Source organism: Excalfactoria chinensis, chromosome 1 (assembly GCF_039878825.1).
Source record: "Excalfactoria chinensis isolate bCotChi1 chromosome 1, bCotChi1.hap2, whole genome shotgun sequence".
NCBI classification, from domain to species: domain Eukaryota; kingdom Metazoa; phylum Chordata; class Aves; order Galliformes; family Phasianidae; genus Excalfactoria; species Excalfactoria chinensis.
This window is the reverse complement of record NC_092825.1, coordinates 47,352,465-47,367,642: the sequence shown is the minus strand read 5'-3', so window position 1 is coordinate 47,367,642 and position 15,178 is coordinate 47,352,465. Positions and strand designations below refer to the sequence as shown.

The 15,178-nt window shown below is 45.4% G+C and overlaps 1 protein-coding gene across 1 annotated transcript; it reads left to right on the top strand.

The window, feature by feature from the left end:
- The first annotated feature begins 472 nt into the window (after nucleotides 1-472).
- ADSL (adenylosuccinate lyase) lies at nucleotides 473-14,859 on the top strand. Its single transcript, XM_072340000.1, has 13 exons — nucleotides 473-704; nucleotides 3,855-4,058; nucleotides 5,212-5,256; nucleotides 6,038-6,117; nucleotides 7,659-7,830; nucleotides 7,987-8,033; nucleotides 8,430-8,520; nucleotides 9,241-9,310; nucleotides 10,217-10,364; nucleotides 11,436-11,526; nucleotides 12,066-12,155; nucleotides 14,242-14,418; nucleotides 14,718-14,859. The coding sequence occupies exons 1-13, from the start codon at nucleotides 549-551 to the stop codon at nucleotides 14,802-14,804; spliced, it is 1,458 nt and encodes a 485-aa protein (XP_072196101.1). The 5' UTR covers nucleotides 473-548; the 3' UTR covers nucleotides 14,805-14,859.
- The last annotated feature ends 319 nt before the right edge of the window (nucleotides 14,860-15,178 follow it).

Here is a 15,178-nt window from a genome sequence, read left to right as displayed (position 1 = left end):
AGTGTGACAAGTTGGGAGTAATAAGGAAACAAGTCGTCGTCATTTCATTGATACTGAGAGATGGTGTAATACGTATATAAGTTTTCTGAAGGTGTTTTTTTTTGGGGGGGGGGGGCTTTTAAACAGCTTTTTTGTTGTTGTTGTTTCGTTTTTATTTTATTTTAATTTTTTGTTCTTTTTTTGTTTTTTTTTGTTTTGTTTTTTGAAAGATATGATTGTATTATGTGCAACTCAGTTGCTTACATTATAACTACAAAATATTTTTGGGTTCCTGGAAAAAAAAAAAGAAAAAAAAAAAAAGAAAAAAGAAAAAGACTAATAAATGTGTTTGGCTGCTAAGCATTTAATCCTCTGCCTTCACCAGCGTGTTCTTTACTCCCCCGCGTTGCGGCCTCCGCCCGGCAGGGGGCGCCGTCTCCCTTCCCCCCCCCACCTACCCGGGGTGTCGCGTTGGGGGCGGGGCCTCGTGTCGAGGCGGAGCTCCCGCCCTTTATCCCCACGCAGCCGGCGGCTCGCGGCCCCTCTCCCCCTTCCTCCGCTCCGCCGTCATGGCGACCCCCTGCGCCGAGGAGGACCCGCTGTCCCGCTACCGCTCTCCGCTGGTGTCGCGATATGCCAGCGCCGAGATGGCCTTCAACTTCAGCGAGAGGAAGAAGTTCGGCACCTGGCGCCGCCTCTGGCTCTACCTCGCCCAGGCCGAGAAGGTAACGGCGCCGAGACGCGGAGCGCGGCCGCTCGAGGGGCTGCGGTCGGCCCCGGGCCGTCCTTGAGGCGGGGGCTGCGCCGTGCGGGATGAGCTCGGCGAGGTGACCTCCGCCTCGTCCAAAGTAAATACAAATGGAAGCGCTAAAGAAAACGGGGTGGGGTGTGATCGGCCCCAGCCAATGGCTGCCCGCGCTGCACGCCGCCCTCCCGCTCCCCTCGTTGTGAAAGCGCTGCCTCAGCGGCTCTGGGGGCTTTGCCCCCTGTTGACACCCCGCGGCCTTCACACTGCGCACTGCGCGCTCTGGGTGGCCGCATTTAGGCCGAGGTGGGTCGTGGCCCGAGCCAGCAAAGCGCTCAGCCCCCTGGCTGTGAGTAGTGACAAAGCGGGCGTGTGCTACCGGCAGTGAAAGAAAGGCACAAAACCTTGCGGTGGGACGGCGCTCACTGTGCCTGGCTGTGCTGAACTACAGGTGTGCAGCGGCAGGGCGGGCGTTAGGCCAAGCCGTCACTGTTAGCCTGAGGGCAGGGAAGCGCTGTGCAGGATCAGCACAGCTGCACCGAAGGCAGCGTGTGGGGTGCTGAGGGTGTTGTGATGCAGCTGTGTTAATCTCGCTGAAGCATTACATGCCGAAGTACTTCACATGACGTACCTGAGCTGCTGAAAGAACCAATGCAGACTTCTTGGTGTCTGCTCCCACACCTTGGGCTCGGGGTTCCCGTGTCTCCTGCCCTTTGCTTTGTCTCCCATTGCTTTGCTCCCAAAAAGCTGAGGCAGGCGGTGCAGTTTCTAAAGCACCCTCTGCACAGTGGGAGGAGGGATGCCACTATTTTTATCCGTCTCCTCATTCCGGAGGAGTTTGCCTTCTGAAGTCAGTTCTGGTCTGAAAGAGTCAGCTCCTCAGCACCTGTTAGCTCTGTCAGCGGGCAGGGTGTGATAGATGCGGTCAGAATTGATTTCCTGAGGCTGTTATTAAAGTTGCGTAGTGTTTCTTTTTGCATAAAAGTAAAGAATGCAATGAATGAATTACGGGCAGCATTTACGCCACTAATTATCATCTTCACTGCCTTTCAAGACGTTTGTGCCCTGCCTCTCCAGTCACCCAAGCAGCCTTCCTGCAATAAATCAGAATGTGAGGAAAGCCTAACAGTAAGTTTTCTGCGGGCTGCAGGGAAGTAGCAAAAGAGAGAACATACAACTTAGTTGTAAGTTTTAGGTGAAGGGTGAGGTGAGGGATGTGGTTTCAGTGCCCACACTGGAGAGATTTTTCAGTGTGCCCACTTGGAATATGTGAAATAGCTGTAAGGTTGCGTCAATGGATACTGGCTTAGACAGAAAAGTCTTCCCAGGCTGTGTTTTGTTTCTTATAGTGGGTGATGCCAGATGTTTGAAAGAGGAGAATCAGCGAAGCATGTGGAGATGGCTTCTTCAACTCATTTCTCCCAGCTAATACTGGTTAAGTCTGGGCTAAGAACCAAAGCATGGGAGTTCATACCCGTCTCCAAACTTTAATTTTTTTGTTGTTGTTTCTAATGTAAATTCATTTGTATTATGATATTCTCACTAATACATCATTCTTTATTTTGAGCCTTGAGCTCCCGACCCAACAATAAGTTGTTTGTAAGACGAGCAGGAAATTAATGGAGCTCTTCCTTCCAGTAGATGTCCCATGGCTTTGACCCAACCAGTCAAGTGTTCTGCACACATGGAATCTCAGTGTTTTCTGTCCTAAGTACAAGCACCCACAGTTCTCAGCTGTTTTCTTTCTTTCCCCCCAGCAGTTTCCTTCTTGGAGTATTATCTCTTATGCGTTCTTTGTCAGATGTGCAGCCCAGTGTTCCTGTTCTGTTTGTTGGAGACGTGCTGTGTCACACATCTGCTTCGCTCTGGCCTCTTGCTCTAGGAGTGAGTGAGCCATCAGGGCTGTTACAAAGGCACGTCCTTCTATTGGAACTGCACTTAAAAAGCACAACCCAGAAAAGCCCATCGCTGCCTTATGGCACTTTGGAGAAACCCCGTGATCTCACCTGGGTACTTAATTCTCTCAATTGGACAGATCTGAAGGACATCTGATTGCTTTCTCCCTGCGGTACTGTCAATATTGGCAGAAGGTCATAGGGAAGAGGCCTCACATCACGTTTGTTGGCACATGAGGATGTGACTTTGGCACCTACCCACCTACCTTGCACATATTGACATTGAGACGGTCTCTTTTCACGGGGATTATTTCTTTCCCTGTGGTTGCCAGCAGGTTTTACCATCTTCACAACAGCTCATGGGTGTGTGAACAATGCAAGCACTATTAAGCTCAGCACAAGACTCTGTTGCCTGATGTCTGTGGGCTTCCAGGCAGTTATGATCTATATCTGAGCACCTCAGAGGCAGCGCTCTGGAGCCAGCTGCTACTCCTGGCTCATCCGGACATTCATGGTTGTGTCATTACGTTTGCAGCAAGATATTTTGAGTTGCTTGGATGCTAATTATCTGATGAGGACCCTGAAGGTTTACCTGCTTCACTTGCTGTTTTATCTAATTCCAGATTCCACGTGTGCAAACACTTTTTTTGGTCAGTTTGATTCTGAACAGAACGAGCTTTTGAATTGCTTTGTATCATTAAAGCTTCCTGGTTGGAGAACTTGCAATTACTGCTGTGCAGAATAGCAGCATTTTAATATAGAAAAGGCAGCAGTGCTAAGTTTGCTGTGAGACTTTTAAACTCACCATATTTGAAAGAGACATTTTGCTCATCTTAATTCAGCTGGTGCAAGGTTTGTAGCAGTACTGGTAATATCTTACTCTGCTTTTAACACAGCTTCCAGAAGATGTTTAACAAAGAAAGATGATGTAGGGGTATCATCTCCTGCTTTCAGGTCAGGGAATGAGTTTTCCCAGTTCCCAGTTTCAGGCTGAGGTGAATTTTAGGGCTTTTGGAAAGGTGTTCTGTGGTTGAGGAAGGTGTGAAGCCCAAGAAGAACATGTAAGCATTAACAGTGCCCTATTGGAAGAGGTTGGAGAACTCTAGAAAGGAGCAGCGTTTGCTCTTGCGACTTTTGACTGTGCCCAATCACCACACTTTCACATGGGAGTAAATTATTGAGGCAGCTTCTGTGTCAAATTTGAATTGCCTCTTAAAGTTCTCTCTCCTTCGCAGTCACTTGGGCTTCCCATCACAGACGAGCAGATAAAGGAGATGGAAGCAAATCTGGACAACATTGACTTCAAGATGGCAGCGGAAGAAGAGAAGAAGCTGCGCCATGATGTGATGGCGCACGTTCACACCTTTGCTCACTGCTGTCCCAAAGCTGCAGCCATCATTCACCTTGGAGCAACTTCCTGCTATGTGGGGGATAACACGGTAATATAAGGTTTGCATTTTCCTGCCTGCAGAGCTGGGCACAACAAAGACGTTGTTGCTCACTTAGTAGTTCTTTGTTAACAACTGTTTGTTATTTTGCTTATAAAATAATGGTCAATTATTATTTTTTTCAGACATCTCTATTAGTCTTCCTGTTGAACTCGATTACCCTTTTTCATAGGTACCCCTAGGAAGACGAGCTCCTCTTGTGGCTTCTCCCTTTTGATATGAAGCAAGATCTGTCTGCAAATTTACTGTTCCCTGAGCTCTGTTTGCATGTTAAACATTCAAGGAGATAAGATATTTACAGGTGAAAACGTATGCAGACATGAGTGAACTGTCGGTTACACCAGTGGGACAAGAGTTCACTGGTCTACAAAATAAGGCAACTTTTGGTATACGCTGCCCATGAGCTTTAGTTGTTGCTTGGGACACCTGCATTGATTCGGAGTAAATTAAGCTTTACAATAGAATGGATAAACGTGTTGAATGTAAAAGAAAGTGCCCCCATTCTGCAGAACTATCAGAGATCAGGAAAAACCTGAACCTGAGCCCAAAATAAAACTTCTGCATCTTGCTGCTCCCTGATATCCAAGTCATGGCAACTTGGTATCCCCTTCAGTCCTACAAGAAAGCTGCTGCGTGATTATTTGTACCTTACTCCTTCGAAAATCTCTTTGGCTTTTAGCTTCCCCAGGTCGCTTGGCACCTGTCTGTATTTCAGTCTGAAAAGAGGAAAGGCAGGACTGATGCGTGATCAGACCTCTTACTCTTCTGCTACCCTTAGCCTACTGAGCGCCTCTATTTTCTGCCTCGATTTGATGATTTGTTCTGTCATGCGCGTCGTGTGTATCTCCAAATAATCATTTATGCTCAGTTAGTGGAAATAGGTCTCCTGTGCTGCCCAGTATGACTTGCTATATATAGTATAGCAGAAGCAAAGGTGGATCAGCATTTTTTGTCATAAGCAAGTTCCTTACCGTGTTCAGGCACAGGAATAAAAGCAGATGCTTTGTTCTAAGAAGAGACTTCTTGAGCAGGGCAAGTATTTTGATAGTCTCTGTTCTTGCTGAGAGGCCATTATATCTGGTCCCTCAGACTGAATGGCTGATTGTCAGGCATGGCCCACATTTCCTTTCTTTGCTTCTTTCAGGATCTGATTGTCCTCCGAGATGGGTTTAACTTGCTGCTACCCAAGGTGAGAAGGTGATCATGCAGTGTCTCGGACGCGGGCAGTGCTGATGTGTTCTGTGGATAGCATACATTTAGCCTGGATTTTCTTAGGCCTCACTGGGGAGCTAGGAGGAGCCGGCTGCTTGGGTTATCCTCAAGCAAGTGAGCAGGGTCTTCCTTTTTCTCAAGACTTTCCCTGAAGCTTTTCTGCTCATCATGGGAACTGTAAGCACCTTTTGTTAGGTGCTAGAGATGCTAGCAGTTTACATGTATCACAGGCATCAGTTTCAGAAAACAATAGTATTGCTTTCAAGATGCAGCTGCATAACTATATTACTAGGAGTGCATCAGCATTAAAGAAGCTATATAATGTAGCTTTCTGAGTTCAGTGTAGTTGGAGTGTAGCTGTCCTGAGTATCTTGGCACCATTTTCCCTGGGCTGTGGATGTGTCAGTTACACCCCAAGCAGCTTCATTTCTGTCCAGTTCCAGGACTGAAGGAAATACTCAGGGCTTGGGTTGAGCGTGAGGACTTGACTAGCTTCAGCTAAAGGCCAGCTGCTTACACCATCCTACACTTGAGTAAAGCACATAGCAAGTAAAAGTCACTTGTGCCCTGACAGTATGAAGCACACCACACTGTACAGGTAGACAGAGATATTCAGTGACTGTATGCTTGTTTCCGTCCCCTTTTTCTCACAATGTTATGCTTGAGCATGCCAGCTTTTGCTCTTTGTTTTTTTTCTTTCCCTCCCACCCCACTCCTTTTTCATTCCACCTCTTTTCCATCCTCCCTGCATCCACCAGCTCGCAAGGGTGATCAGCCGGCTGGCCGACTTTGCTGAGGCACACGCTGACCTGCCTACCCTGGGCTTCACTCACTACCAGTAAGTAGCCATCAGCCTTTGCTTTCATTTTGTTCAGATATGCTTTGGATAGGCTGACTTGCTACTACCTTTTATACCACCTCTGCCCCATGACAGTTGGCATTGCTGGGCATTGTTAAGACGTCAGTGGTGGTTCAGACAGGAATATGTTGCTGTTGCCAGCCTCGCATCAGGAAATCAGACTTTTCTTTGAATACTGTCAGCAGTTGTTTTAACAGAGCTTCATACGGAGCTATAAGATCCCTATGTGGAAAAAAAAAAAAAAGGAAGAATTTTCCTTTTAACAAGACAGTAGCATTTTCCATCTCTGGAAAATGACATTTTTTGTGCAATCCTGTTGGCGTTACTGCTTGTAGGCACGTTCCTGAGTCAAGATGTAGCAAGATTTGGGCTGGTCTGTTGTTGGGGAAAATGATTTGCTACTTCATGAAGATAGTTTGCTTTCAGAGGCTTTACACTATAAGCTTGGATTTTCTGTCCTGGTGACGTGGAACAGCAGACCCATGGAAATTAAGCACACATCATGTCAGATTCAATGTCTGTCACTTTAAAATAACTCCCGAAGGAGAGTGGGAGCATCAGATCAGGTCTTTGATAATCTTGCTGTATATGCTGTGTTGTTCAATCAGTCAGCTTTGTTCCTTGGTGCCTCTTTATCAAAAGCTTTTCAGAGAGGTATTACCTGGCCTTTGTTTCATTCTGAGTTTTAGAAGGAGTGCAAGGGAGTATTCACAAAGTATGTGCAAGGCAAGGCCTGCTAGCGAAAACCACATTAGAAGGCAACAGAAGTACCTTGACTTTTTCAGTCCTAACCCTGACTTGTTTAGGAGCGGGTCCACATTTCCCTTGCTTCTCTTGCTGCTTATGTACTTGCAGAGTTCATTATTGTTGCTTTTCATATCCTACACTGGATTAAACTCCAGACAGGCTTTGGCTTTCCTATCACCATCCCTGTACTGTTGGACAGTTTCTCTTTCCTCCTGGATTGCACATATCTGCTTCCACATCTTCTCCGCTGTCTGTGCCCGAGCTTAATCGGAGCACCTTGCTCATCTGTGAAGTCCTTTTGAAACGGTAGAGGCCCTCTGTGTCTGTGACATCAGTGCACCTAGGGCTTGTGGCAGCGATACTGTGCTCACTGTGCTTTCCTCCCAGCTCTCTTTCCTCTCCTTCCTGGCCAGGCCCCTAGAGGGTGCTGTCTGCCAGCAGAGTTGGCTGATGGATCCTGGTAGCTGTGGCTGGGGAGCAGAAATAAAGAGCCTGGAGGTGGATCTTCTACCTCACGTTATTTGTCCCTGACTGAGGCTTTTCCATTTGACAGAGTTCTGGAAAAAGGCCGTCAATAATGTTGGTTGTTTTTGTTTTCTGAAAAGAACAGTCTTTCATGTGGTATAATTTACTGGTGATACATATGTGCCTGGTCTCTTCAACTTCTCTGAGTCAGAGAGGTCTTAACAGTAGACTTGTCAGCTAAGGATGGTCTTTTTGGAGTTATTGTGTAAATCACCAAGGAGCTGTGTTCTGTTCTCGCTTGTTTTCAGACCTGCACAACTTACCACTGTGGGGAAACGCTGCTGCTTGTGGATCCAGGACTTGTGCATGGACCTGCAGAACCTGGAGCGAGCTCGGGATGACCTGCGTTTTCGGGGTGTGAAAGGCACCACTGGCACTCAGGCCAGCTTCTTGCAGCTCTTTGAGGGAGACCATAGTAAAGTAAGTCAGTCAAGCCAGAGAGCAGACTTTCAACTTTGAAATATTCTGCTGCCTGGAGTGCTTTTCTCTTTAGGGGCACGTGGAGATTCTGGCATCAAATACTTCTTGGGCCTTTGAATACTGAGGTTCTTTTTGTTTTGTTTTTGTCCCTCTTAGGTTGAAGAGCTGGACAGATTAGTGACCGCAAAGGCAGGATTTAAACGGTATGTAATGAGAATGCTTAGTAACCTAAATTTGGTGTTAACAAAGTCTGACTCTTGCTTTCCGTGTTGGTTCAGATTCTACCAACTGCCAAACTGACATCTCTGCTGCTGTTGATTTTATTTTACCTTCCCTTGTGGTCTTTCATTCCCACTCGTGGTTCCCTGGGGGGAACTCCATCTCCTAACCAGGTCACTTCTTTAAAGCACAGCTGTCTACTTTTCCTCTGCTTCGCTCTCTCTCCTTGCGCATGCTGCCCAAAAAGCTGACAGCCTGAATCCAAAACAGGGCAAAACGATGGCGTTGTCATCCACTTCAAGAGTCGTTGCAACACCTTGCTCTCAGTCTTCTCATCCAGTTTAATGTCTGGAGCATTCAACTTCTATGCTTGTGTTTAGATCTTACATGGTCACGGGGCAGACCTATAGTCGCAAGGTGGATATTGGAGTCCTGTCTGTACTGGCCAGTCTGGGGGCATCTGTTCACAAGGTGAGCACCCTTTGCATATTCAGCAGGGAGAAGGACAAGAGGGTGCTTGTGGTGCTGAATGCTTACCTCAGGAAATATGAATTGGTGTTTGTTGTTCCCTTCCTCTTTGGGGTCACGTAAATCACCATTGGGTGCATGCCTAGGCATCAGAGATCAAAGATCTTTAGACCAGGTATTAGTCTAATCTGTGTAAAATTGATCCAAGCAGAGTAAATATCTTGCCCATTGCATATGAGTGTTTAAATTTCACCATTTTCTCCCCATCAGCTGCATCTCTGATAACAGTGTTATTCCGGCTTTCCTCGTGTGTTCTTTTCATCAATTTATCTCTGTTCCCTCCCTGGTCCTTCTCTTGGGCTAAAATGATTTGTGACATTCTGGTTTAGTTCTACAATCTGGCTGGTTCAGTGAGCAGTCATTACCTATGTTTGCTAATCACTGTACTTCTATTATGCTTTTTCAGTGTTTCTTCCTGGTCTTTACCATTCCATGCAAACACTGGCCCTGCTTTGGGGTCCTGCTGTATTCTAATACAGCGGATGGACTTTTTTGCTGATACTTTCTTGACTTTGGGATTTTTAGGTCAGGGAACATGATTGTAGTGGCAGTTTTTCATTGTCTCCCAAGTTCTCACACAAATGCACACAGTTCTGCACAAACACTGATAGGAGACATGTGTTGGTTTGGTTGTGTTTGTTCATTTCTTGGGCTTCTTTCTAGATTTGTACTGACATTCGTCTCCTGGCCAACCTGAAGGAGATAGAAGAGCCTTTTGAGAAAGACCAGATTGGTAAGGGATGGTTGACATTTCTTGGGACAGCGTATGGAAGTTGTTCTAAATTAACTGGGGTGTAAGATTTTTAGTGTACTGAATTATTAAAAATAAAACAAAACAACCAAAGACTTCTGGATATTGAATAATTAAATTGATTTTAATGTTTGTATTCTTCACTTTCTGGGTTTTGGGGAGAGAAGAAGCAGTCATGTATTCCTCATTACCCACAGAAGACAATTTGGGTCTGAGGAGAACTCAGTGTTCTCCATTCCTTGGGAAACTAACTGGAACTGTGGGTTTTCTGCTTGACTCGGCACGTTTTGTTGCCTGTTTATACACAGACAGATCTGGAACAGTAAAACCCTTTCCAGAAGAACAGCAATTAGCTGTTTGATGTTTGTTAGAAAAAGAGAGAGAGAAGGAAACATGATTTTGGATCTTGGCTAGGAGAAAGCTCAGGCACCCTGCATAGTTCTATAGGATTGAGTCAGCGGTTTAAGCCATAGCCCTATCTGTTATTAGAACTGTTCCACATCTTATGCTTGGTTTAAGCAGAGCCAAAGGCATCAGTATAACTGTCTGACTCTGAAGGACAATGCTCTCGTGCTCCTAGAGAGGTGGTGCTAAGTGCTGTGCTAGAAATGAAGTCCATCTGTTCCTTTCGTGTGGTAGCGCTTCTGCTGGTTTGTACAGTGGCAAAACGTCTTCTCGCTTTTTTCCCCGCCACGTTTAGATGTTTCTAATATGGAAAAATGTGATGTTGTCACTTTATTGCATTTTGTCCTTAGGAAACTATCATATTTTGAGGCTTTAGCACGTTAGGAACCATTTTTTGACTTTCCTTATCCAGACCAGGACCTGCACCATCCTGAATGCACTAAATCTACTGCCCCATTCCCATCACTCTTTCTCCTTCCACAGGTTCAAGCGCTATGCCTTACAAGAGGAATCCAATGCGCTCAGAGCGGTGCTGCAGCCTGGCTCGGCACCTGATGACTCTGGTCCTGGATCCCCTCCAGACAGCTTCTGTGCAGTGGTTTGAGCGAACGTTGGATGACAGTGCTAACAGGTTTGTGTACATCGTGCGATGCAGCGGTTTTAGAGTATCTTGTCTTACCTGTCTTGCTAAGGGAAGTGCTGCATAGGCAGCATAAAATACTGTGTTTAGGAAGTTGGATGCTGGTTGATACAGTGGTTTCATTTCCCAGTAGCTGCCAAGTGTACAAATAATACCGGAATGTTTCCCATTTTACTTTCACTTCATCTAATAGAAAGGGTCATTTGTCCGTTCCATACTCCATATAGAAAACTCTGTACCTTGGACTTTTGTTGTCAGAGCTACAGTGTTTTGAAGGGAGGGCAGGCCAGAGAAAAGGCAAACGTATGACCTTCTGAAACAACAGACAGAGCATCCTTTTCAAATCAGTTTAATAGAACTGGGAACCTTAAATGTAGCACAGGACTGAAGTGCACATGATCACAGTTGAGAATGGGTCAGGCACTGCTGTCACAGGAAGGTGATGCTGTACTGGCTGTGCTGTGACCTGAAGCCCTTTGCCTGATACAGCTTATTGCCCGCTATTGCTTTCCTTTTCCCCCTCTCCTTTTTCACTCCTTTTTGTCACTCCTCAGTGACCAGGAGCTGATCTCTTGGAGGAAGCCCCCACCCACTTTGAAAGTTCCCTGCTGAGCGCAGCCAGGCACAGAATGAGCATGCAGCGAGCCTTCCTGCTGGAGGGCAGGATCAGTAGACAAGGCAGTGCAGAATATTGGGGGAAGGTCTCATGTGGTTGCTGGCTCTGCAAATTGCTGCCCTCTTTTCTAGCTGTGTCGCCATTGAATTATCTCAGAGCTTACTGTGTGTGCCTCTGTGCTTTCTCATCTTCTCTTTCCCTTTCTCTAGTGACCCAGCAGCTCCCTTCTCACAGCAGTAGCTCTCAAGATGGGTAGCTCTTATTTAACCTCCCTGTTTGTGACCTTTAAGCAACAAGACACTCCCATAAGGAGAACAATTCAAGCATTAGGGCCTCCGTAATGCTATGTGGAGAGATTTGCAGAAACTGGAGAGCTGAACTTGTGGTAGACTTGAACGTCAGTGACCTTTATTGCTAATTGGGACCCTGGGTACCTGTGTTCATAGGCGTGTGTGCCTGGCTGAGGCTTTTCTCACGGCTGATATCATCCTGAGTACTCTGCAGAACATCTCCGAGGGACTCGTAGTGTATCCAAAGGTAAATAATTAGATCGCATATGTGGAGTTGCATCCTTGATGGTACTGCAACTATGTCGAAAGTGGGAGGAAAAAAAAACAGTAACTCTTCCCAAAGCTTGTATTTCTGTCTTGTTGTTCAGAGAGTTTCTGGATTTTGCTTTGCATTCTCACTGCTTGCAGCACGGACACACTGTGGTACTTGTCAAAGCCAAACTTCTGCAAAGGGGTGCTTCTATCTGAACTGCACCATGGACCTGTAGAGTTTATCATCAGAAGTGACTGGCAAGGCAGATCTCATACAGCCCTGTAAATTACCCACAGGCTTATAAAAAAGCCAACAAAAGAAAACAACAGCAGAACAACCTCATTGTACCTCTTTTTCCACGGTAACATCCCAGACAAAGTATAGCTTCAAGCTATTAGCTTTGCACCTAGATTTCCAGAGCTCAGTTCAAAAAGAGAAATTATCTGTCCTGGAGATTCAGAGGGAGAGGAAAAGCTCAGCAGGAGTCCCAGCTGCCTGCAGAATTCCTGTAACTCTGCTGTCTTTGTTTGAAGGTGATTGACAGGAGGATCCGGCAGGAGCTGCCATTCATGGCCACAGAGAATATCATCATGGCGATGGTAAAAGCAGGGGGCAATCGTCAGGTACAGATGAATTCAAAAATACCTTTGTTCGCTGCCTGATGTCTCACTCCTAACAAACAAAAGCTTCTCTCTATTTTTTGTTGTCCTGGATATCTCCCCTTTCTCTGTTCCCCCTCTCCTCACACAGAACACACCCCTGCTGCAAAGCCAGACTGCTCTCTGAAGAAGAAGCAGTCGTAGAGATCCTTATTTACTGTTAGGAACACTGTGTGTTTGAGCTCATCTGGCTGTCTGTGCTGGAGGGCAGAGAGACCTATTTATTTTTATTACATGAGATACTAGCAGGCGCTTTCCTTCTGTAAATGTTTGAGGGATCTTGGAATGCAGGCCCGGCTTCTTCACATGGAGCACGTTGGCAGTGGGGTACCTCTATAAATTAAAGGAACGAATCAGTGCTGTTAATGGAAAAGCAAGTAAGCCCGAACCATTTGTTCTCATGTCACAATTCCTTAGTTCAGTATATTGCCTTTTATTGCTTTTATTGTTTATGGTCCTTCATTCAGTTTTCTGTGCCTATGTAAATTGAAATCTAATGTTTTTCTTAGCAAATAGGTTCAGACACAGATTATAGTGCCTTATCATTTAATGTCAAAGTTCAGTCTGAAACAGGTAATAAAATTTGCATCCCACAAAGCGAACTTATTTTCTCTTACCTTCAGACTGTAACGTTTCCTTCAATAATTGTTTCTCATAAAAGATGAAGTGAAAGTTGGAATATAATAACAACAGAAAGGTTTCCTAGAAGCTTTGAGTAGGATTTGCAGTTCTGGTTCTCTGGAGCGCTTCTGGCAGCTCACACAGTTACAAAACATCCTTTTTCCTATTGTCGTGTCTGTGATGTTTGTCACCGTGTCCGTCAGTAAGCTTCCTAACTAAACATATTAAGGTTCATATTCTGTGTGGGAGTTTTCTTATCTTTTCATCTGGTTCTCTTTCTAAAGCATCCTGTATTTACCTGAACAGTCTATTTAATTAAATTGCAAAGCTAATTTCATCTATGTTTGTTATTGGCTTACCTTTTTTTTTCTGGTGTCCTTTAATTACAGATCTTTAGAGTTGAGTACACTTAGGAAAGCTGTTCTTATTCTCACTATGTTCTGTTTTCATGCACTGAAAACTCTGTAACAGTAAATTTTCTGAAGACAAATCTGAGGCTTTCCTACCTCACAGCGTAAAAACTCACTTGCCTTCCTCACATTGAACAGCTCCTTCCCCCAAGCATCCTAAACAGCTCTGTTTGCCTGTCAGTGCTGGAGCAGGATGGCCTTTGAATAGAGGAAATAGGGAACAGGAGATGGTTTTCCTTCTAAACCGAGATTGCCCAAGGATAATGCATTTGAGAAGATTCCTGCTTGACTATAAATGCAGTCACATAAATATTTTAGCACCTGCATGGCAGCGTCTGATCTTGTGGGTGGTCCTCAATTGCATTTGGGTTTCCTTGTTTTTACAGATGGATTTCACTGGGAGGTCAAAGGTGGAGGAAGTCATTCGGAACAATTAGGACTTTTGTCACTCTTAATTCCATATGAGGATTCTCTAGCAAAGAATGTCTTAAGGCCCTTGGATTTGTGTGCTTTTTTTTCCCCTCAATCTGTTTGTCCTTGTGTAAGCCATGGTTTACATAGTTCACTGCTGATTAAGCTGGACAGCTTCTCGTCTTTTTTCTTTTCCAACTTTGTAGATTGTTATTCTCTCAGGATGTTCCGTGCATGGACTATGAGCTTCTGACAGTTCATAGAATATTTTGGGAACAGCTGTTATAGTCTGTCTTTGCAATAACTGCAAGTAGGGAATGGAACAACTGGAAAAACAAATTCCATAGGGTTCTACTGCCGTAAGCTTGTGGTCTAACTGAACAGGGAACATGTATGTCATTCAGACTTCTTTGGTCTCAAAGGGCAGAGATACGGGAGGATCAGGAATATGTCATTTTCCTAGAGTGACATGAGATGCTGCAGTCCAAGCTGTCTCATTCACGTGCTGCCCAGTGCTTTGATGTTTCTCCTCCTGCACAAGCAGGATGAATGTGAAAGTGAGTAACAAGGGACTGAATGTTTTCCTCTTCCCTCCTCTTCCCCTGCAGGATTGCCACGAGAAGATCCGTGTTCTCTCCCAGCAAGCAGCTGCTGTTGTGAAACAGGAAGGGGGTGATAATGACTTCATTGCCCGAGTCCGCGCTGATCCTTATTTCAGCCCCATCCACAATCACCTTGACAGCCTTTTGGATCCTTCCTCCTTCACTGGACGTGCTCCTCAGCAGGTAAGGAGGCTACAGGTATTAGGTATTGCTATGCAGTTTTCTTTAGTCCCGTATCCTGTGTACCAGAGGTAGTACTTGTATTTCATACCTCTGTACCTACTACTGTGGTGCACACACACACTTATCTTGTCTCATTTGATTGCCTTGTCTCTCTGCACTATGGGCTTCACACCAGATCCTGGATGTACCTGACTGCTCAGTGCCTCTGTAATACAGACCCCAGTGAAGCAAGCAGGTCTGAATAGGAAAGGGAACATCTTTCTTCTACTAACTTTCCTTTTCCTCTCTTTCTTAAACAGGTGGCAAAGTTCCTCAAGGAGGAGGTTCGACCAGCATTGATTCCATATCAAAGCAAGATGGGTGGGAAAATTGAGCTGACACTTTAGGCATATTCAGCAAAGGCCTCTGGGTACAGGAAAATAATAAACGCCTTATTGAACCAAGTCTGTTTACGCTGTCACGTTATTTTGGTTGTCTGCAGTGTGTTTAACCCTCAGAGTTCGCACCAGTCTGATTCCAGATGGGCTTTTCGGTTCTTTGTCCACTGTTTAATCAAGCCTCCGTCCGTTGTGTGTAGTTACTGAGAAACACTGGATGGTGACAAGGTTGCTTTATTACTGTGCCTTTCACTGCCCCCTTCTGACCCTTTGGGACAGAAGTCTTTGGCTTTATTTCTGACCCTCACTATTCTGCTCACAGCATCCATGCTTTAACTGTGCATTCGGTATGCAAACAAAGGCAGTAGCGTAATAAAGAGATC

Coding starts and splice junctions, on each gene's coding strand:
- ADSL (XM_072340000.1), top strand. CDS start 549: ATGGCGACCCCCTGCGCCGAGGAGGACCCGCTGTCCCGCTACCGCTCT. Junction 705..3,854: donor ACCTCGCCCAGGCCGAGAAG/GTAACGGCGCCG, acceptor TCTCCTTCGCAG/TCACTTGGGCTTCCCATCAC. Junction 11,527..12,065: donor GACTCGTAGTGTATCCAAAG/GTAAATAATTAG, acceptor CTTTGTTTGAAG/GTGATTGACAGGAGGATCCG.